Consider the following 21291-nt stretch of genomic DNA (forward strand, 5'->3'; position numbering starts at 1 on the left):
TGCCCCATGGAGTACATACTGCCAAGGCCCTATTCACCGCGTGTGTCCGCCTCGCGCCCTCACCCCACCGCGGACAAACGCGGAAACCACGAGAGCGGCCCCGACCGCGATGCAAACGCCGCGCAGCCGCACCCGCCGCCTCTCCCCGCGCCCTCGGCGTCCCGCAGCTCCAGCTAATTTCTGGTGGTTGTGCGAACAGGTCGAGGGGGACCTAGAGAGCCTTTATCGCAAATTCCATCTAAACCGGTCACTCACTCTCAAACTTGGCTGCTCCCGGGGTACCTCAACTATTGATGTCTGGAAATCACTCCCAGAAATCCTGACCGCTCTGGGGTGCGGCCTGGGCATAGTTTTTTTGTTTTTTATTCTTTTATTAACTCCCCAGTTCTCCGGTTGCAAAGGTACTGATATAAACTCTTTAGTCCTCTTTCCAACCAAATTTTTTTTTTAAATGGAGTCTGAGCCCAGGTTGACGGCCCAAGGAATCCGGCACTTGCTCCATCGCAACCAGCCCGCCAGCTCAGCAAGGTCCCGGGAAATCCGCGCGCGCGCGACGACGCTAAACACGCGGCCGAGGGGCGGGCGGCGAGGGCGGGCGGCGGGCGGGGCGGCGCGTGGCCACGCCCCCGCACGCCTATCGGCGCGCGGTGCGGGCCCTGACGTCACTCTTGTCAGGGCCGCGGCACATGGACGGCCGGATGCGCTGAGCCCGGCGCTGCGGGGCCGCCGAGCGCGGGGGAGCAGCGGCCGCCGGCGCGGGGAGGGGGGTGGGGTGGGCCGCGGGGCCGCCTCGGGTGCTGGCGCGCGGGGCCGCGGCGGGCGCGGTGCCTGGCGCCCTGCTGCCGCCGCCGGCGGGTGCCCCCCTTCTTTTTGGCGGTTTTGAACATTTGTGCGGGACGAGGGGCTCGCGGCAGGTGAGAGCATCTTGCGCGTCGCCGGGAAGCCCGCTGGCCCCTGGCGCGCCCCCCTGGGACCGCCTGCACCGCGGCCCCGAAAGTTTTTTTTTTTTTTTCTTAAATATCTTAACATTCAGATGTATTTATCAAGATAGAAGTAATTTTATTTTATTTTTTTCCTTCCCTTATCTCTACCGCCTTGAAAGCGAGCACTTTCGGCCAAGGCCAGAGGAAAACGCTCGGCCACATTTGGGCTTGGGGAGGGGGGGAGGGCGATTTGATTTTATTTTCTTAAAGAAAAAAAAAAAATTGAGTGCATCGAGATGGAGAAAATGCCCCGCCAGCTCCCCCTGAACCCCACCTTTATCCCGCCTCCCTACGGCGTGCTCAGGTCCCTGCTGGAGAACCCGCTGAAGCTCCCCCTCCACGAAGACGGTGAGCGCTGCCCCTCGCGGCGGCCGGGCTCTGGGAAGGGGCGTCGCCCCCGGGGGCCCCCGCCTGGGCCGGGCCCCATCCCCCTCCGCGCCTGCCCCGCGGGGACGCCGACGAGCGCACCCTGCACCCTCTTCTTCCTCCTGCCTCTCCCCCCTCCTTCACGACGAGGGGGGACCCCTCCTGGGCAGGGTTTAAAATAGCCGGGGGGACCTGGCCCAGCCTCCCGGGGCGCGCCCCAGCGGCGCAGGTGGGAGGCAGCCCCGGCGGGCCCGGCGGCGCGCGCCCCGAGCCGGGCTGGGGAGGAGACGCCCAGGGCCAGCCTCTGCGGAGGCCTGGGGCTGCTGCTCCTCTTCGTGCACGGGGTGCACGGTGGTGTGCACGGTGCACGCGTTGCCCGCCGAGCTGCAGTGTTCGCCCCCGCTGCAGGGGAGCTGGGCCGGGGTGGGGGCCGGGGCGGCGGGTGGCTGGGGGGGGGGGAGTGGTCTCCGCGCGCGAGGGCTGGGCCCGCCTCCGGTGCCGACACTTTCCCCGTGCGCTCTGGGAGGGCTCACGTGGGAGCGCGCGGGAGCCTCTCCTCCGGCCTGAGCCCCTTTCCCGGTAAGCACCGGCCCCTTCCCCAGGCGACCTTGGCTGTGGCGCGCGAGAGGCGCGGGACTGAGCTGGGGCCGCTGCGGGGTTGTCGTTGAGGCCGGGTTCAAGCGAGGAGAGGACGCTTGGCTGCAGACGGCTTGGGCGGGGGTCACCTGTTGCGGTGCAGGTGGAGTTCGGAGTGTCGGGTTGTGGGGGGGCTGACCTGCAGCCCCTAGCCTTTTGGCCTCTGTGGGTGTCGAAGCTCGGGTGAGATTGGAGAGGGTTCTGAGGGGTGGCTGGGGAGGCTGTTTTCTGGGGAGGAAGCTCAGAAGCAAATAACTCAGTAGTCCCAGATTCGCCCCACGCCGGAGGGTTGGAATTGGCCAAGTCCAGAGCTCCGGTGGAGGCCCTGGAGAGTGAGCGGTTCTCCTGGGTATGTCCAGTCGCTCCTTGTCCCACAGCTCTGCTTTCGACAGGTCGCACAGGTGTGTGATTTTGGTGAACTGGATCCTCCTTTAAGTATTTGGAGAAGATGAGGAAGAAAGTTTTTTCCTTTGTACTCTCGTAAAACAAAACAGTGTGTCCCGTGGCTGTGGAAGCAGCTACATGTGGGCTCGGAGAGTTCTCATTTTTCTTTTCTGCCAGTGTGAGGTGTGAGTCAAATTCCTCCACGTCTCAGCAGCTCGGCGGCTGTCTTCACTGTGCATGTGGACGATGACTGTTTTTGCAGGTTTCCTGGGAGCGGTTTGACATACAAGTGGAAGAAAGAACCAGGCACGTAGTAGGTGCTCAATACACGGTAGTGGAGACAGATGGGGCGTGCCTGCTTAACCAAAATTAAGGTCACCACCTCACTGGTGTGGGTGAGTCTGAGGGCCTGTGATAAACTTCCCGAGTGATAGGCCCAGCCTGGCTGTGGGCTCCTTTCTTGTATTCGTGTATGTGCACGTGTTCCCTGCCCAGCTTAGGTTGAGTGATTTGTCTCTTCACGTAGTGCACTGAGGCTTGCTGTCTTGTTTTTATCCTAGATCAGCCTGTAGCCCCATCCCACAAGCTGGCACTTTCTTTCCAAAGTAAATAGGAAGATGTTGAAAAACAGCCTCCGATTCATGTCCTGCCTGAACTTTTAACTCTAGATCCGCAAAAGCCAGCAGCCAGCGAAGGCCCCTGGCGTTCCAGAGAAGTGGTTTTGTCGCAGGGTCCTGGAAGGGTGTACTCTTGGGTGCTCTCTTTTCCCCTTTGTTTAAAAGTCCCCCTTGCCTCTCTTCTGCAGCCTTTGGTAAAGAGAAAGACAAGGAGAAGAAGCTGGACGATGAGAGCAGCAGCCCGACGGTCCCGCAGTCGGCGTTTTTGGGGCCCACCTTATGGGACAAAACCCTCCCCTATGATGGAGATACCTTCCAGCTGGAATACATGGACCTGGAGGAGTTCCTGTCGGAAAATGGCATTCCCCCCAGCCCGTCCCAGCAGGACCACAGCCCCCACCCCGCCGGGCTGCAGCCGGCCCCCGCGGCTGCCCCCTCGGTCATGGACCTCAGCAGCCGGGCCTCCGCACCCATTCACCCTGGCATCCCATCTCCCAACTGCATGCAGAACCCCATCAGACCAGGTAAACTCTCCAGGGCGAGGGGGAGGTGTTGGCGTAACCCTGTGCACCTAGGGGGCTCCTGGCGTGTGCTTTAAGAGGGAATGGGCCCGCTCGCCTCAGTGAGCATCCACAGTGCCTAGCTGCGTGTCTGTAAAACCCCTGAGAGTCTGTGCATCTGCTCCTGCAGATTCCGACTGTTCAGGTCTGGGATGAGGGCCCAGGGGTGCGCATTGTTAACCAGTTCCCGGTGGCGTTCTGATGCGGCTGGTTGAAGGGCTGCAGATTAAAAAATCCAGCCTGCCTCTAAGGATCTGGCTGATTCAAGTGACCATCACATCTCCTCTTGCAGGGCAGTCTGGGTAACTCTGCACGGGGCTGGCCTCCCCTGTGTTCTTTCTCTGTGGCCTAAAGGGCAAATGCAGTGTGGGTAGGGCTATGGGGCAGGTACTTTTCTCATCTGTCTTGTTTTGTCGTGGACCAAAAAACAGAATTGAAAAGCAGGCTGTCTATTAACCGTGGCTCAGCAGTCTTTCTCTTTGCCAGACCCCATCTCTGTCTTGTCGCTATTCCTATAAAGCCGCACTGTTCATATATCCATATTTCATTTTTATCTGTCCATCACTTTAATCCGTCTTTACCAGAGCCTGCAAAGCTGCAGAGGCGCTGTAAGTGATGTTGAAATATTAGAGAAAAACATCACCCGAAATGACCGGTCCTTCAAAACCTTCGATCTGAGCCCTCAGATCGAAACACAGACAGGAGCAGCTCAGGAGCCATGCCTTTAGCACCCTGTAGTACAAAACAATCAGGAAAAAAGACCATTTCATGTGCACAGGCAACCAGGAACAAAGGTCCAGCCAGATAAATTGTCAGGAAGGTCGCCACGGCGAGCGCCTGAGCTGCAGGAGAAGACGGAAAGCAGGACAATGCGAGACTTGTGCTGGAACTTGTGCCTGCACTCCGTGTCCTGCCTGACGTAGAAATTCGTGTGACACACACAGTGTGATTTAAGTGGAAGGAAATATGTGAAGGAGGAAGAGAACCCCCCCCCACACACACACACACCCTGACAAGTTAGTATGGGAGTTAAAGTTCTCTTTGCTTTCCAGTCTTTCTTGCCTCTTGTCCAAAATCTACTTTGATTTATAACTCAAGGCCGCTGGCTGGAGGCTGCAGAAACTTGGGCGAATGGTTCCTTCTGGGAACCTGGACCTTGCTGTTGAGAATGTACAGTGCCACTGTCTCCTGTTTCTTTGCCTGCAAAGTAAATGACCCTTAAAGTCAGAAAGAACCCAGGGAGAAGGAAACAGAATCCCAGAGAGTGGACATATTTGTGCCCCGGGCATTCCACAGTGCCCGGAGGCTCCCCACTCTGTAGCCCTGTGACCTCAGAAAGTGAGTAAGCTCTTGGAGCCTCAGTCCCCCTCTGTGTAGGAGGATGTGCCTTCTGTTTGCTCTGTTGTTGGGGAGATCAGAGATAATATGTGTGAAGGGTCAAAGGACTAGCCCTGGGTGTCCTGTTAGGGAGAGCAGCCATGGTCATTTATTTCAGTAATAGCTTCCTGCAGTCGCTGGCTGCAGCCTTATAGCCCCCTTCTGCAGAGAGCCACCATACAATTTTACCCACCACTTTCTGGCTTGAGACATTCTTCCCGAGAGCCAGACACGGAGGTCTGGGGATTTGAGCCTCCTTTAGAAGTCATTTGTCAGCGCTTGTTAGAGTCAGTATGGACCAGTGACTCAGAAACTTGGGAGGCCCTGATTAGGGTTGGAATCCAGAGCTGAGAACCCCTGCACTCCAGTGGATGTTGCTGTGCTAGGATCCAGGGGGCCACTGAGCTCTGGAAATGAACTCTTCATTTAAATGTTTTTGTTCAAATAGTGGGAACATACGGAAAATAATTTTCATCTTTGAATTGGAAACTCAGTGAGAGTCCTGATAAAAGGGACAAGAAGTCAACGCTCTCCTTCAAACGCCGAGCAGAGCTAACCACACTCTGCTCTTCATACGGTGTCGGCCGCTCTGAAGATGATCATGCAGAAGGAAATCCTAAGTCAACCTCATGGGTGTATAGCACAAGCAAACCTGAAACAGGAGAGCGTTCTTGGTTCTTCTCTGTGGCTCGCAGGAGTGACCAGAATAGAAGTTCCAAGTTAATCTTGAGGAACATAAGTCCTCAGAAGGAAAGAGCACAGATGTAGCCTTGAATGTTCTGGAAATTGTATAATTTCAGTCTCAATCAGGATCTGTCAGCCTTGACGCTAGTAATGCCTTGGGTGAGTCTTGCTGTGGGACACTGCCCTGTGCATTGCAGGATATTTGGCAACATCCCGCCTCTGCCCCACCTCCTCCCCTGACAGTAGTGATGCCCCTCCCCGAGCAGGACGGGTGCACCTCTCTGTAGGCACTGCCAAGTGTACCCTGGGAGTAAAGTCAGCCCCTCCTCCCCCGTTGAAAAACATTGATCGAGACCTTCAGCTCGGGCTGCGGCATCAGGCCTGAAATCTGGATCCTGCCACGCAAAAAGATGCATTGTAGCTCTTGGGATGCTTGATGGCAAAACACTGGGGAAGGTCAGGAGATACTAAGTTGCTGAGAAGCAACAAAATAAAACTAAATCATCAGTCTAATCAGGAGGTAATTACTGAGCAATTTACCAAACATTGGTTTGGGGCTGTTGCTCAGCAGGCATCTTTTGAGTTATAGCAGTAGTGTTTGGGGCCAGTGCTCCTTATCTGGTTGAAAGGAAGTGAAGCCACGAGATGCTGAATTCTGCATTTCTAGGTCTACCCTAAGGGAGTCCTGGAATGAGTGTCCCTGTGAATTCTCACACTGTTGACCACCACTGCTCCCCAGCCCTAATCTCCTAGCTATCTATGGAAGAACAGATCTAGCCTTTGCAAAGTATAGACTTCTTTAAGAGACATTCCAGGTATCCGCTGAACTCTGATGCAGCTGGTTGCCAAGCTTTCTGGGCTGACATCTTCATGAAGGGAGCAGAGCAGGTGGTTCCTGGGTGCCGTAGCTAACCCATGGGGTTTCTCAGCCGTCCATGGGGCGGTGTCCTGGAGCTCCCGGCCAGCTGAGATGGCAGCAGTCCTTCTGATGCCTCCGTGGTTTGCATTTCATCAGCTGTCAGAGGTGGTGCTTGGGGCAGCCCTCCTGGAGGTGTGTGTTGGGGTGGAAAATGAATCTGTTTGCCCTGCAGATTGAGCGATTGCTTTAAGGACAGGCGTCCCTTCAGGGAAAGTCATCTATAGCAGACAAAGGCAGAGTTATTTTTAAACCCCATGCTTGTAAAGCCAGATTTGAAATTGTCTCCTCTGGTGGTTTTTCTTTGAATAGCTTGGGGGTGTCCTGCCACTGTCAGGCCCATACTCAACTGAGAATTAAGAAGGTTCGCTTTCAGAGAACAGAGACCTGAGCGTGAACACTGGGTTATGATGGAGGCTGCTCACAGAGTAATGTGAAGCCCTTCCAGGGGGTCTCCCAAGGGACAAAGAGGGCATACGTGGGTGGCACAAGGGGATAGGGGTGCAAGAGAACACTGTGTACCTATGCCGTGTTGAGTAGTGGAGGAGGGGCATTCCCTGCTGGTGGGTCTGGGAATGTGGCAGGTCCCACTGAGGCAAGAGGATTTCTCTCGCTTTCCCTGGCGCTGTGGGCCGAAGCTCCCCGTGGGCACATGCGGTCTGCATGCTTTCCCATCCAGCGTCTACGTGTCTGCCGGTTGGGGTCGGGAGTGCTGCTGTGCATGGCACCTCTGACATCTTCAAGTGCTTCTCGTGCATCAAGATCAAGGGCATTGCAGAGGGGAGGGAGTCAGCTTTGTCCTGCAGGCACGCAGGCCGTCTTTGTTCTGGTTTTTGGAAAAGTTTCTGTTCCCTAACCCTGGAGAAGGCATGGCCTGTTCTCTTGGCTTCATCATGCCTGTAACATTCACAGGCTAGAAAGCCCTACCCTGTGGCAAAAAGGTATTTGTGGTTAGGTATGGAAAACAAGGCAACTTCATGGTTAGGGGTGCAGACTCCGGGTGCTGGGGCTTGGGTTTCCATACTGGACCCACCATTGGAGTGCTGTGCAACTTGCCGTCAGTTTCTTGAACTTTTATTTTTTAAAAAGAGCATGAATTTTTTTTTAAGTTTTATGTATTTATTTATTTGAGAGGCAGAGTTACACAGAGAGAGGGAGAGACAGTGAAAGGTCCTCCATTTGCTGGTTCACTCCCCAAATGGCCACAACAGCCAAAGCTGGGCTGATCCGAAGCCAGGAGCCAGGAGCCAGGAGCTTCTTCCAGGTCTCCCATGCAGGTGCAGGGGCCCAAGCACTTGGGCCATCGTCTGCTCTTTCCCAGGCCACAGCAGAAAGTTGGCTCAGAAGAGGGGCAACCAGGAATCAAACCGGCACCCATATGGGATGCTGGCCCTGCAGGTGGAGGCTTAACCTAGTACTCCACAGTGCTGGCCCCAATTTCTTAAACTCTTTAAGCCTCAGATTACTCATCCATGGAATGGAGATAATAAATAGTCCTTCCTCATGGGATTTTAGCTGGGTTAAATAAGACAGCACATGACAAAGTAGGACCCAGTGTGTGGCCCACAAGTGCTCAGTGCACAGGCTGTGGGGGTGGTGGTGGCGGCTTGAGGGTAAAGAATGAATGGATTCCCAGAGCAGTTCTCCATTTAGAAATTTTTCATGCAGTCTTCCCTCTGCAGAAATAGGACATCCTTTTTTTTTCCCCTCCCCCAGCGCACTCAGCACAGCACATGCCCAGCAGCCTGCCTGACCCTTCTCCAGGGTCAGCACAGATCACCTCCCTGATGGCAGCCCAGAGCATCACTTCTGGGTTAGCAGTTCCCATTGTGTCTGTGTGGAAACAGTCACGCTCTCAGTGCCCAGCCCCTGCTCTTGTGTGAGCCCTGGCAGCCCTGGAGGCCTGCCTGTATCGCCGTGTGTGCCAGGCACGTGGCTGTGCCCTGTGGCACTCGCCCAGCTCTGAGTGGGGTGCTCGCTTGCTCTTGACCCTCCCCTCCCTCTCACATCTCTTCCCAGGAGCGCTATACAGCAAATGCCAGGGAGCAGTTGTAATCGTGACCATGGCATGAGGGAGCTGAGCTCTGAAGGGCCGTGCCCAGGCCAGGGAAGCCTGTTCAGTCCGGCTTTCCAGCCAGACCCCAAACCCGGCCCTCTCTCCTGCCTGTCTGCCCAGAGGCCCTGTCTGTGCAGTGCTGCGGTGGCCAGGATTCCTGGAGGCCGGCTCCTGCCAAAGGTCTTGGCAGAGTCTTTCTGGTTCAGTACTGTGCCTACCAGACTAGAAAAATAGCAACAGAAAGACAGAATTAGGTGGAAGAGAGGGGAGGGGGGTTGGGAAGGTAGGAAGAAACAAAGCCTTGATACCATCCTAATACTGAAAGCCACAGGGGGAGAGACAGCTGTGAGTTATTAGGATTCTCAGGAACCTCTCTTCAGACCAGCACTAATCACTTTTACCCAAGAATCATTTTTTATGTCCAGCAGTGGAAGTGGAGGAAAGAAAGAAGATAATGAGGGAAGTAATAAAATGAAAAGAAACGAATGGGTTAGAGAGGAGCTTCGTGGGAAGGGTTCAGCCTGTCGGTGGCATCTGATGGATTTCATTTATTAGAATATTGGGCATTTTCCCCAGCAGAGATCTTGGGCTGAATTCATCCAACCTCCGTTTCCCCTCAGCCTTAAATCTCCTGTAGACCTTGGTGCTCTCCATCCACGGTGCCTCTGGGAAGGTCCTGTGGTTTCTGGAGCACAGGATCTGGTAAGCGGGCACCTGAGCGTGGACCGCGACTCTGCACACTCCTCTCTCACGGTGAGGGCAAGACACTCGGTGATCCGAGCGTGCGCTTTCTCATCCCGAACTTTGGAGTAGTCTCTGCGAGCGCCTCGCAGCCTTGTTGAAGGTCATGTAAGCCAGTTGCACATGGAATTCCTGGCCCAGGGCCTTGCACACAGTAAGTGCTCAATAACAGCTGCCGTGAGCAGCATTTCCCCACCATGTCGTCTCATTTCCCAGCGGCAGACTCAGCACGGGGCTCACAGAGCGTCTGGATGCTCTCCCTTCCTACCAGTGACGGACTGTGGTCAGAGAATTTAGATTTCTCTTCTGCTTCTCCCCCTTGTCTTGCCTACTCTTCTCTTAGACACTGGGGTTTAGGCTGCCTTTCTGCAAACTTGACTCCTTCCTCCTTGCTTATGGGATTAGCAAAACAAACAAACAAAATGCAGTTTAAGGAGGTTCCTGGTTAGATGTCGCTCGTGTCGCATTTGCTATAGCCAAGCATGGATGCTTGGTTACCAGTGACTTTTTACCGACAGGCTTGAAGGCGCTGTAGTTGCTGTGTGCCTGAAGAAACTGTAAAGGCTTGTTAGGGCGCTGGGAAGGAGAGGGGTGTGGGAGCCCCCCATGCTCACAGGAAGCTTCCCGAAAGAACCCTTCCTCCTCTGCCCCCAGTAGTCCTTCCGTGCGTGAATCCTGACGCTTTCTGAGTCTTCAGTGCCTTGTCGGAATAGGGGCGTCCTCGTTGAGTTTCTGTGAACTGTCTAAAGCTGTGGAGCAAGAAGCATCCCCCACGGTGCCCAGCACGTAGTGGGCCAGCCTTCCCCACAACTCAGCTCCGAGCAGTTCTCTAGTAAACGATGTGCCCATTAGACAGCCACCGAGGAGGTCGTAGGAGGTGATGAACAATATGGATGGCTCCAGAAATAGCCCAAGCTTGTGCTCTGCTTTGCTCTGCACACTCGGGGGAAGACGGAGAAGTGTGCGATATGGCAGCTGGGCTCCAGGACAGGACGGCTCAGTAGGGAAGCGGGAACTTGTAGACAGAGGGGTGAGTGGCGCGACAAACTAGGATGTCCTCAAAAGGTAGAGAAACAGAGGTGTGAAAAGGAGAGGGTGAACGATCACAAAGAAATAAGGGAGCAGTGCAGCTCCTAAGAGCTGCCAGACCTCGCAGGAAGCAGCCCTTGGTCTCAGGACAGGAGCGCCTAGGGTGAGGCTCCTTGGAAAAGCTGGGCCTTTTGCTGGACCTCCGATGGGGGGTAGCAGAGCCAGCAGCAGAGTGGGTAGTGAGGCTGCAGACTGTAGAGGCAGGATGCCCACAGGGTGTTTAGGGAACAAGGGCTAGGTGCAACCTAGCTGGTGCACAGAATTCTCTGAAGGACCGGGGAGGTGAGTCGGAGAGGCTGGTGCCAGGCAGGCTGGCAGCTCTGTGAGGCAGAGCTTGAACTTCCTCCAGTGGGCAGTGGGGAGCCACTGAAGGTCTCTGAGCAGGGAAGTGGCATGTGTACATTTCCACTCGGGTTCAAGGTTAGAGTGGAAACATTTTTAGAATCTTGACAATAGTTTCCCCTGGCAAACCAGGATTTCCTTATTTTCATTATTTTGAAAGTAAATACTCTCTCTTGAACATCAAACAGCTTTTCGAAACACAACGTTCTCATGATCTAGAAAAAGTAAGAAGTACAGGGTTTGGATTGCACTTCCAAGGCCCGCAAGTTTTGGTGATGGGAGAAACACTGGTAAGGAAACAGTCTGAGATGTGAATGATTTAGAATTTAGAAGTCCGAAAGCAGGCCTAGTCTCAAAGGAGCAGAAAAATAGATTTCGTAAACCCAGTCCATTAACATTCATCACTTTTAAATGCCTCTATTTTATGCGGCTCACTAGATTTGCAAATATACTGAAGGGATTTTAGGAGTGTTTGAGTGTATGCACGTGTGTGTGTGTGCACGCATGCGTGGGTGGGATGGAGAGTTACTGCCCAAGGATACAAGTAGTTGGATTCTAAGCGTTACCTGCAGCAGTGATATCAAGCTAAAAATACTTAGCCAGGTTTCTGGCCAGCTTATTAATTTTACTCCAGAGAGACAAAGGAGTCATTATGACAGTTTTACATCCTTGAGTCCTGACCTCATATTTGTGCCTCGCTTTTCTCCCTACAGCCAGAATGGATTGTACATGGTGTTTAGATGCATAGGGTGTGTGTGTATGTGTGTGTGTGTGGTGTGTGTACACACAGGTGGGTTTTTATTTTTAAATTTAATTTAATTAATTTATTTTTTTTGACAGGCAGAGTTAGATAGAGAGAGAGAGACAGAAAGGTCTTCTTTCCATTGGTTCACCCCACAATGGCCAATACGGCCGGTGTGCTGCGCCGATCCGAAGCCAGGAGCCAGGTGCCTCCTCTTTGGTTTCCCTATGTGGGTGCAGGGCCCAAGAACTTGGGCCATTCTCCACTGCCCTCCCAAGCCACAGCAGAGAGCTGGACTGGAAGAGGAGCAACCGGGACAGAATCCGGTGCCCCAACCGGGACTAGAACCTGGGGTGCTGGTGCCGCAGGCTGAGGATTAGCCAAGTGAGCCGTGGTGCCGGCCTCAGGTGGGTTTTATACCAGGAGTGCCCCTTGAGCAAAGGGACTATGAGAAGGCATTGGATCTAGGATGCTGGGCGGCAGGGAGACCTGCTCAGGTACCCCTGAAGTCAGGCCAAAGATGCAAAAGGCTGGAAGAATGGCTGTAACCCAAAGCAGTACCCCTGAACAGAAAATGGAAGCCGATATTTGCAGTCCCACCTCCAGCGACACAAGAGTAGACCATCCAGGAGTGCCGGCAGAATGGAGTATGTGATGGAGGAGAAAACATCCAGTTGTCGCATCTGTGAAATTGGCTTCAGACTTCATGAGCGAATGTGAAAACTCCTAAAATGGGTTTTGGCCTCTTCTGACCAATGAATATCAGTACTGCTTTAACTCACCACCCATCCAGTCTCTTTGTATCCTGAAGAATGACACAACTCCGAGTACTGTCCCACGGGCTCCCTAAAAGTTCTGTTTTTCGGAGTTCACTCTGGGATGTGTTTTCCCATTAATGATCTCTGTGAGAATGCTTTGGAATCTGGGGTCTTACACTGAGGCGGAGCTTGCGGCTGATTAAACCCCCATGCCTCTTACATGTGGCCTGGGAGACCTAGGCTTCTAAAAACAATGAGTGCAAGCTACAGAGAGATGCTCAAGGGAGCTGCAGCACTAAATCATCTGTGACAAAATGTTCTCTTAGAAAGTAGAATTGCATAAATGGATCGGCAGAAATAAATGCTTTGGCAGAAGCTCCTCGAGTGGGGAAGAGCGATGCTTTCTTTTCTAATTAGCTCTGGCTAACAGACTGCTCTGATGTCTTTGCTGTGAAACCCAAACATGGACAGGAACAGAGATGTCTTGTTGCTGCTCTCTAAGTGCTTTTGCACTTAATGGAAAGAGTTAAGCACGGCTGACCACTCATGCACAATAAATGACTCTCGAATTGAACCGAGTGGGAAAAGCTGAGGGTTTGTTTGGGGAAGGATGCCACCAGGCACTGACCAATGGGAATCTATGCCATAAACCAGATGAACAAGCTCATCTGGATATGTAGTAATTAGATCTCCCAGAACGGAGATGACAATACCCCAAGATGTGAAAGGTGCTTTTGAGAATAGTGGCAAACAGTTAAACTCTGCCAGCCCCCAGGATTGAAAAGCAGACTTCACTCAACTTAGGATGGATTCACTGCGACATGGACTTGGCGTCATTGATGGAGAGAAACAGGAAGGTGAACTTTGAAAGTGTGATGGAGATCTCAGCTGCAATCAGAATAGTATTTTGTTTCAAAGGCAAAATTCAATTGAAAGATCTGTAGAGAAAGAGGTAGATCATATAAAACATAAAGAAAAACGAAAGTTTGACAGAGTGGGAATAAAAGATAAATTTGCAAACTGACTTTATAAGCGTGTCTTAATTCATTTCTTTTTGTAATGTTTTTTATTGTATTTTTAAAACATTTATTTATTTTATTTGAAAGGCAGAGTTACAGAGAGAGAGAGGGCGAGACAGACTGAGAGATCTTCCATCCACTGGTTCACTCCTCAGATGGCTGTAATTCCTGGAGCTGCGCTGATCCGAGGCCAGGAGCCAGGAGCTTCTTCTGGGTCTCCCACGTGAGTGCAGAGATGCAAGGACTTGGGCCATCTTCAACTGCTTTCCCAGGCCATAGTAGAGAGCTGGATCGGAAGTGGAGCAGCTGGGACTTAAACCACCTACCATATGGGATGCCAGCACTGCAAGTAGAAGCTTAAACTACTATGCTACAATGCCAAACCCCAGAATTCATTTCTTTACACTTTTTTTTTTTTTTAATATCGATATACTTGCTCATGGGGAGCTGGTTGCCTTCTATCCTCATAGGATCTAAAATAGATTTCAAATGGCCCAGGGGCAGACGTTTGGCCCAGTGGTTGAGTTGCTGGTTAGGACTCCTGTGTTCCACGTCAGAGGGCCAGGGTTCAGCTCTGGCTCTGGCTCTGCATTGAGTTCCCAGTTCCTGGATTTTGACCCAGCCACACTCTGCCCATTACAGGTGTTTGGGAGTGAATCTTCAGATTGCTGCTTGCCCTCACTCGCTTGCTTGCTTGCTTTCCCGCTGTCTCTCACTCTGCTCCTCAAAGTAAAACAGCCAATAACACCTGAATGATTTAAAAAAATAATGAAATTTACCCAAACATAGTAAGCTAGTCAGTAGCTAACGTCCTAAGATGTTTGAAGATGAATGACAAGGAGATTCAGTATTACACAAACTAGGTACGAAGAAGCATTTGGCCTACTTATATTTCTTTTTTAACTCTTTAGCTTGCCTTGATCTCACTTTGCATTGGTCCAGATTTTATGATCATTTCACCTTGAATTAATTAAAGTGCAATTTACATCTTTATCAAGAAAGATATTATCAAACATACTCACCATTCATTTAACTTATTCGAGTAAAAACCAGTCTTTATAGACATTAATGTTGCATATATACATCGATGTTCTTGACCATAGGCATATACCAGGGAAGAGCAGGACACTTTCAGTCATTCAGATATTTCTGTAATCTGGGTCAGTGTTCCCACCACATCATTGAAGTTAGTCTCCACCTGTCCCCTCCCCCCCTCAATGTTCACACTCTTAGACGTAAATTTCCAGGTAAGTACGTGGAGCCAGAAAGAGCATTTTGGTTCATTATTCTGCCATCAGAGAGGCCGTCATAGACCAGGCCCCAAAGACAATGGTTTTCTCTAGAATTTCACTGCTGAGGTGGAGCAGATTCATTCGCCCTTCGCACTGGGGACAGCTGGAGGGGCTGGTTAAACTTCTGGCCCCTGCTTACGTCTTTGCTGCTCCGTGTCCTGCTTCAGGAGCAGGGATAATGACACCTGCTCCAGAGGAGTCCTGCAGAAGTTGGTGAGACAGGCTGTGTGAAGCCTTTAGATCCGTGTTCGGGCCTGTGCTGTGGCGTAGCAGGTAAAGCTGTGCCTGCAGGCCTGGCGTCCCATGTGGCTGCTGCACCTCCAATCCAGCTCTCTGCTAATGAACTACAAAAGCAGGGGAGAATGGCCCAAGTCCTTGGGCTCCTGCATCCAAGTGGGAGACCTGGATGAAGCTCCTGGCTTTTGCCTAGCCCAGTCCTGGCTGTTGTAGCCATATGGAGCATAAACCAGTAGATGGAAGACCTAACTTTCTCTCTCTCTCTCTCTCTCTCTCTCTCTCTGCCTATGACTCTCCCTATGACTCTTTAAATTAAGTAAATAAATCTTAAAAACCAAATAAACAAAAAACCATGCTCACTGTATGCAAGTATCTTCAAACAGTTTGTGGGAAATGGAATTATGATATAGGTTTATTTTGGTGCAGAAAAAATTTGGATTTCATGCCTACTTGGAGTCTTCAGAAGGTTCATGGAAAATGTGCATTATGAAAAATGCTGGGGCCAACACTGTGGCGTAGCGGGTAAAGCCACCGCCTGCAGTGCCGGCATCCCATATGGGTGCCGGTTCAAGACCCGGCTGCTCCACTTCTGATCCAGTTCTCTGCTATGGCCTGGGAAAGCAGTGGAAGATGACGCAAGTCCTTGGGCCCCTGCACCTGCCTGGGAGACCTGGAAGAAGCTCCTGGCTCCTGGCTTCAGATCAGCCCAGCTCCAGCCGCTGCAGCTATCTGGGGAGTAAACCAGTGGATGGAAGACCTCTCTCTCTCTCTCTCTCTCTCTCTCTCTCTCTCTCTTCCTCTGCTTCTTTGTAACTCTGCCTTTCAAATAAATAAATAAACCTTTAAAAAAAAATGCCATGCATGGATTTCAAAATTGATTTGCACCCAAACAAACTTATCTTTTAATCCTATTTTCCAGGGACATTTTGAAGTTCCCTCATACATGGTTATTTGTGCCTCCCTCGTCATCTTACGGAACACTGTGGTAGGAAAGCACCTTGTGTGATAGCAGTGTTACTGCAGCCAGGGCGTAGGCAGGACTCCCCACCTTTCTGAGGTTTTGTAGAAGGAAGGAGGTAGAGCAGGTGAGCACCCCATGTGCCCCCCATCCTGTGAAGAGGTAGATCTCACCTTGAGCCCCACCTGCAGTGCCTCCACCCTGGCCATGGTGTAACTCCCTGCCGGCTTCCATAGCTCCTCTTTTAGGTGTCTGCTCCCCAGGCCCGGGCTGTGTCCTTCAGCTCCGTGCCCACCTCCCTCTGACCCTGCCCGCAGGAACCTGAGTGGGTAAGGGTGAAAGGATTTCCATGCAGTTCCTTGGTGCTCGCCAGCCTTTCCGACACGTTGGGAGATTTATCTGGGGGACACGGCCGGGTCAGGAAGGGGACACGAGCCATTCCGCGGTTGTTGGTGTCCGGCTGTTGAGTAGGGAGAGGCAAGGAGGCTGCTGTGCAGTGCTCTGGGAATCCCCTCTGCAGCCCCTGGTGTGAGTCTCTCAAGTGCTTTCTTAACTCTCCCTACCAGGTGGAAAGTGGTAGGGAGGCCTCCAGATAGGGAAAAAAAAAAAAAAAAAACTTTTTTCTGCGGCAGTGGAGTGGAAACACAAGGATATTGAGAAAATGAAAGTGGATTATTTGGAAGGAATGCATACGGGCTGTTTTTCCACAGACAGGAAGACAGCTAGAAGTTGGTCGATTTAAGAAATGGGATTAACCGGATTTGGCTTTGCTTTTCCACCCGATTAGGCTGTGGAGTTCTTGGCATGGGTCTTCATAGGGTGTGAAATGTACTGTCCGTTCATGTGGACGGGGCAGGATCAAACTGTTAAAGGTACAGCACTCTTGAGGGACCAAGAATTACATCAGCATCAGATGAGACAAGATTTCCTGCCCTCTTTCCCCCACTCCCAGCTTTTTAAAGATTTATTTATTTGAAGGTTAGAGAGGGAGAGAGAGAGAGGTCATCTCCCATCCGCTGGTTCACTCACTCCCCGGATGGCCCCAGTGGCCAGGGCTGGTCCAGGAGCTTCATCCAGGTCTCCAATGTGAATGGCCGGGTCCCAAGCACTTGGACCATCTTCTGCTGATTTTCCCAGGCAAGGGGCTGCATTAGAAGTAGAGCAGCTGGGATTTGAACCCACGCCCATATGGGATATTGGTGTCATAGGCAGCAGCTTCACCTGCTACCACCACAACACCAGCCCCAAGAGTACCTCCTCTTGTGAGGGATGTTTAATTCCAGCTAGAGATCCCTCAGTGTATTTTATATCACATCAAATATCTAGCCCTCACTTTACAAAAGAATGGATATAAGGCTCCTAAGTTTAAATTAGCTCACTACAATATGAAATCAAGGCAACACCTATGATGTGTTAAAGCCAGAATGGTGCCAAACATTTAATGTAAGAGGTTGTAAGAAATCAACTCTTGGGGAAGGTGTCGTGGTGCAGCAGGTTAAGCCGCCTCCTGCAGCACCGGCATCCCGTGTAGGCACTGGTTTGAGTCCCTGCTGCTCCACTTCTGGTCCAGCTCCCTGTTAACGCATCTGGGAAAGCGGTGTGGGGGGAGGGAGGCGGCCCAAGTGCTTGGTCTGCTGCACCCACATGGAGACCTGGAAAAAGCTCCTGGCTCCTGGCTTTGTCTTGGCCCAGCCCCAGCTGTTGCAGCCATTTGGGGAGTGAGCCAGCAGGTGGAAGATCTCTCTTTTGTCTTTCCCTCTCTGTCTAACTCTGCCTTTCAAATAAATAAATATTAAAAAGAAAAAAAAGAAATCAACTCATATTAGAAATGATATTGGTTCCTGGAATTTAGTCTCTTCCCAAGAGGATTGACTGTTGTAGATATATCGCCAAAATATGTTTTCTTTTTTTTCTCTATCAGCCCTTCCGTTCTGACGACAGGGAGCTTAAAAATAAATTGGACATATCTCAGTGGCCAAAAACCATGGAGATCAGGATGAAATCATTGTCAAGGCAGAAATAACAAGCGTTGATAAAGATATTAAGAGAAACACAATCCTGTTAGCATCTGTATATCCTCGCTGGACCCTTTCGTCACCAAACTAAATTGAATTTGAAACCAGAGATCCCCTGAGAAGCCATGAAACTTTGGGCAAAGTCACTTGAATTCTAATCCCCTGTTTCCCCATCCAGAACAAAGTGGCCAATTTCACAGGATTGCTATGATGGTTAAGTAACTTAAATGGACTGTCTGTAAGGAGGCCTGAGCCTGGGCCTGCTCAGCGTTGTCAGTCAGTTTAAGTTCACAGTCAGAATTTGGTGTTTAAAGAACAGTTTCTTAAAATGCACTTGTAGCTCTTATCTCTAGAACCTCACCATCAGGTTTCTGAGTTACTGGGCTAGGTTTTGCAAGCTCCAGGATGCTGTTTTGGACACCGAGAGAGCTAACTTAAAGGCCCAGCTGTACTACTAAGTAGAAGTCTAACCTTAAGCTGTCAACCTGCTTGGGTTTTACTTCTTCTCGAAGGTGGGAAGTATGTCTTAAATATAACACAAGATGGACAACTAGAAAAATGACCAAGTAAAATTCAAATCGAAGTCCAGATCATGTTAGCATTATTATTTTCATTGGGTGTTAGGTGGCAAGAGGAGGAAAGGGTAGCAGTAATTGCAAAGGTAGGACAGTCACGAAGAGCACTGAACTTGGGGCCATCAGTCCAGGTCCCACAGCTGGTTTGCCGAGTGTCCCTGGACAGTCACCAGATCTGCCAAGGCCTCAGTTTCCCTTGTCTGTAAAAGAGGGGTGCAGTTTTTAGCTCTGGGGCTCTTTCCAAAGACGAGTATGAGCTGGAAGACTAGCATTCACTTTGATGCAAAACATCTCAAGCCTCTTAGGATGACAGTGCTGCTCCAATGCCAGGTAGACGGATGAAGCAGCCGACATGCTGGCACTCCTAAAGGATGACGGGGCTTAAAACCTGCAGCTGAAAAGCAGAGGCGTTCCACACCTCCTAGGGGAAAACGCGGGAGCACCAAGCTCCGCACTTCCTTAAAAGTGGTCTGTGTTCTGGTGAGCCGCATTCCAGAGCAGCCCTGAAAGTGAGTTACCAGGTTGGAATCACTGCTCCGAGGCTTGCATGTCTTAGTAGTGGTTTATTAGCCAGACAAAATAATTTTTTTCAGAAAGGATAAAGAAAAAATAAAAAAAGGAAAACCACAGAAGGAAAACCCCTAAGGCCCACAGCTCTTTTGATGGCAAACTTTTCCAGAAGGGCTGTGGCCAGCTGGGCTTTTGGCTGCTCCTCTGTGTGGCTGGATTCAGGTTTGCAGGGCCTGCCCATGGCGGGAGGGGCCAAGGAGTGGTGGTCATCTGACAGCCAGCTTCAGTGTGTTAGTAGGTGCCTGGAGTGCCATCTTGAAAGATTCTGAGGTTTGATCTGGGCTCAGTGGGAAGAGTTCTGTGATTAATTAGTGATGTCTGCCATAGGCTTAGGTGGGGCAGTGCATGGGCCAGGTGTTTGCTGTCCTGCCAGAGCAGGTTGGGAAGATCCTTCAGTAACTTGTCTCTTGCCCCTGGGCAGCAGATCAAGGACTCAGGCCAGTGTGGTTTCCGGTGTCCTGGAAAAGTGTTTTTGCAAGCCTCGGGCCCGTTCTGTTTTACTCTCTGAGGGAGGCTTATTCTGGTTAGCTTAACAGAGAGAATGGAAGAAAGGAAGTCTTTTGATTCTGCTCCATGGTCACAAGACAAGAATTGCAGGGTGGAAGGCAGCTGTAATTCCAGCACATAATTCTGTGGCTCCTCCAGGGAGCACAGGCTTGGGTGCCCCCTGCTCTGGCAGAGGCAGCCGCAAACCACAGCCCCGGTTTGGCGGGGGCCAAAGGTCACGTTTGCAGGTCTCCTGGAAACTGGGTCCTTAGCAGCCCATCAGCCGTGCCTCCAGCCTTGATATGTTCAAACTGCACTGCCACCACCTGCTTTCAGGAGCCATTGGAGACTCTGCCAGGCTCTTTAGGACTGAGGGCGAGTCTTAGTTATCCGTGCTAACGGAGTTTATTTCTCTTCAATGTGGGAACATGTTTCATGTTTCTGTGCTGTTGATCTGCTTTCCTGGTGGTGTTTGAGCTCTCAAGGTTTTTCTTTCTGTCAAGAACAGTCGAGGGGGAGTGCAGTGCTTTTAGCGGCGTCCCTCTCGGCCTCCAAACTTTAAATCCGTGAGCTGCACCAGCAGAGTGATCACAGTTGTGACTTATTGAGCCCCCTGGGGTCCTGGGGGACTAGAGTGACAAGGAGTGCAGCCAGGAGTGTGTTGTGGAGTGAGTTCCAGGTTAAACATTCTGTGCAGAATCTCCAAAAGACAGCCCGAGGGCAGACCTGACTTCCTTGGCTGCTGCCGTCTCCCGTGGCTTCCGCTGGCTGGACTTGAACTCTGCATGCGATTAACTTGTAGTGCTCCTGAGGCTGACTAACCGGGTTGCAGATTAACCAGAGTGAAGCCTCGCCTGGGCAGGTGAGGTGGTCATCAACTCAGCTGCTCATTAATGAGCTGATTGTGGCTGATTGCCTACCCCATGGTCCAGGGAGCCTGGGGACCCGGCCACTGCAGGGGAGGAGAACCAAGGGGCAGCTTCTTGCCCACTTGCTAGTCCCTGCAACCAGAGGCTCCCACTAGCCCTGTAAATTCTGTGTCCTATAGCATAGTCCCTGAGGGATTTGGAGATTCCCAGGGTCTTGGTATTGGGCCCCTGCCACCTGCCAGCCCCAGCCCTAACACACTTCAGTAGCCATGGGGCACAGTGAATGTGCGAACCCTGGAGATTAAGTAATCTAATATGCTGGAAGGAAGCCCAGCGAGCAGGGGCCTGCTAAGCCTCCCTTTCCTCTTCATCCTGTGACGTTCCTCCCTCCGAAGATGCAGAGTGACAGCCTAGAGACACTGAACAGTGAAGGCCTCCTGAGGTCTGTGGAGCCCCGGCCATGGTGGCAGCGAGGAAGGGGCTGCCCACAAAGACTCGTCTTCGGGTCTAGGTCTTCCCACAGTGATACCATTTGTTTCTTTTGGTTGCTTCCCATGGTTGCCCTAGTTTATAAAAGTTGACTGCATTTGCTTGGGTGCCTCTGGGGTCAGAGAGAGGAAATCTATGTTTTTTGTACCTCATATCAGAATGTGCGCAGTTTAACCTGGGGGTGAAGCTCTGGCTATGTTAGGGATGAACACAGCTTTGGTGGGGAGGTACCCTGGATCCCAGGTGTATTCCAAATCTTAAGAACTTGTCTGTCGAAGACTTCAGTCTGTAGCTTACCAAGAGTCAACATTTGCACAAGGTCAAGTTTGATGGGATTCCAGCCCATGATTTTCGGTTCTTAAGCAACATTCAGCCAATCATCTGATCCATCTTTTCCTTTCTCTCTTTGCGCTTACCAGGCAACGCCACAGAGCACCGTGGCGGCTGTGGTCCCTGTTCTGCCTGGGCCAGGGCTTTCCATGGGTCCTTCTCCCTGACTCACGTTTTCCCAGGGTGCTGGTGTGTATGTA

The 21291-nt window shown here is 51.6% G+C and overlaps 1 protein-coding gene across 2 annotated transcripts in view; it reads left to right on the top strand.

The window, feature by feature from the left end:
• Window positions 1–845: 845 nt before the first annotated feature.
• The window catches only part of HLF (HLF transcription factor, PAR bZIP family member), a 52347-nt gene continuing 31901 nt past the window's right edge, over window positions 846–21291 (top strand). For both annotated transcript variants that reach the window (XM_062175322.1, XM_062175323.1), the window contains exons 1-2: window positions 846–1331; window positions 3175–3510. In XM_062175322.1, the coding sequence (XP_062031306.1) occupies window positions 1220–1331; window positions 3175–3510 (448 nt within the window). In that variant the 5' untranslated portion in view covers window positions 846–1219. The remainder of the gene's footprint in view (window positions 1332–3174; window positions 3511–21291) is intronic.

Source organism: Lepus europaeus, chromosome 18, assembly GCF_033115175.1.
Source record: "Lepus europaeus isolate LE1 chromosome 18, mLepTim1.pri, whole genome shotgun sequence".
In the NCBI taxonomy this organism is placed as follows: Eukaryota; Metazoa; Chordata; class Mammalia; order Lagomorpha; family Leporidae; genus Lepus; species Lepus europaeus.